Below are 1,661 nucleotides of genomic sequence, written 5' to 3'. Positions count from 1 at the left end.
ACATAATTTTTTCCATGTTCTTTGATTTTGTAGTCATCATAATAACTTTTGTGCTTTTCATGGCCTTTGTGTTCACTGTTTCCTGTTGCTGTTGTCTGGTTTAGTTCAGATTATTTTAAACTTATTTTCTAAGGTTTAAATATGAGAAACAAACAGAAGACCTGTGGAACTGCTTACCAGAAGACGTGGTGGGCCAGACAAGCAGGGCAGTTACAAATATACAATAAAGGCAAATAGTAGGGAAGATTAAGAAAATAACTGAAGACAAGATTGATTTATTACGACTAAGCAGGAATGTATGACACTTAACTGGCATAGTGACTTTATTTTATGGTCCAGCTTTGTTTCTGTATTACAGATAATATACTCTTCATCCTTGCATCCCTATGGTGCATATTTCATGTGATCAATTTTCTGTTACTTGCAGTGACACCAAAAAGAATGGAATGTAAAAATGGCACACCTGTGATAGAATTCTTCCTCTTGGGATTCTCTGACCATTCAGAGCAGCAATCTTCCCTCTTTGTGTTTTTCCTGACTGTATACCTGTTATCACTGGCCGGCAACATTCTTATTATCTCTGTTGTGAACCTCGACCCACAGCTGAGCACCCCAATGTACTTTTTTCTTGGAAACTTATCCTTTGTGGACTTCTGCTTGACCTCAGTCACTGTCCCACTTTTGCTTGTCAACCTTCTATCAAAGGACGGGCGGACCCCTCTGCCCAACTGCATCACACAGATGTATTTCTTCATTTGGATGGTGACCACAGAGAGCATCCTCCTAGGGGTCATGGCCTATGATAGATATGTAGCCATCTGCAACCCACTGCGTTACCACATTGTGATGAGCAGGAACCGCTGTTTTCTGCTAGTGTTAGAATCCTGGGGCAGTGTTTCGCTGCATTCCCTGATGCACACCCTCATGGCATGTAGGTTGTCTTTCTGTGGACCAAATGTAATCTCAAGCTTCTTCTGTGATGTGCCCGCTGTATTAAAGCTTTCTTCCTCAGACACTACTGCCAACCAACTATTGATCCTGGTGGAGGGGTCTTCTATAGCGATTGTTCCATCTGTGTTCATCGTGGTCTCCTATGCCAATATTGTCTCAACAGTACTGAAGCTCCAGTCCTCCCAGAAACGACAGAAAGCATTCTCCACCTGCTCGTCCCACCTCATGGTGGTTATATTATTCTATGGGACAATCTGTTTCATGTACTTCCGGCCAGCCTCAGTCTCCTCACTGGAGTACGACAGAGCTGTCAGTGTGATGTACACAATGGTGACACCCATGCTCAACTCCTTCATTTATAGCTTGAGGAACAAGGAGATCAAAGGGGCTATCAGGAGGATATTGAAAAGGAAACTCTGTCACTCATAATGTCACTGCTGTGACATGTTTTCTATGAACCCTAAAGATCACTTCTAATGGTTAGTGCTGAATGTCACTTGTATCTAATACATTCTGAAAAAGAAAAAGACCAATGTTGATGATATCTGAAATTGAAAATGTCTGTGTTATGGGTAAAGTTATTGCTGTTAGTCCTAATTTCCTTATCGACTAGGTTCTAAAAATGACTGCCTCTAGTTACTCAGTAACTTTATAGGAACAATTGGATTAGGATGCTGCCAAGTAATCAGGAGCCAGTTAGTTACCTGGGG

General features: G+C 41.6%; 1 protein-coding gene across 1 annotated transcript; it reads left to right on the top strand.

Moving 5' to 3' along the window:
• The first annotated feature begins 441 nt into the window (after positions 1-441).
• On the top strand, positions 442-1,380 carry LOC138262325 (olfactory receptor 1G1-like). The gene has a single exon (XM_069212225.1). The coding sequence runs from the start codon at positions 442-444 to the stop codon at positions 1,378-1,380; it is 939 nt and encodes a 312-aa protein (XP_069068326.1).
• Positions 1,381-1,661: the final 281 nt, after the last annotated feature.

This window comes from Pleurodeles waltl, chromosome 10 (assembly GCF_031143425.1).
Source record: "Pleurodeles waltl isolate 20211129_DDA chromosome 10, aPleWal1.hap1.20221129, whole genome shotgun sequence".
Classification (NCBI taxonomy): Eukaryota; Metazoa; Chordata; class Amphibia; order Caudata; family Salamandridae; genus Pleurodeles; species Pleurodeles waltl.
Note: the sequence above shows the minus strand (reverse complement) of the source record. Positions and strands in the feature narration are given on the sequence as shown.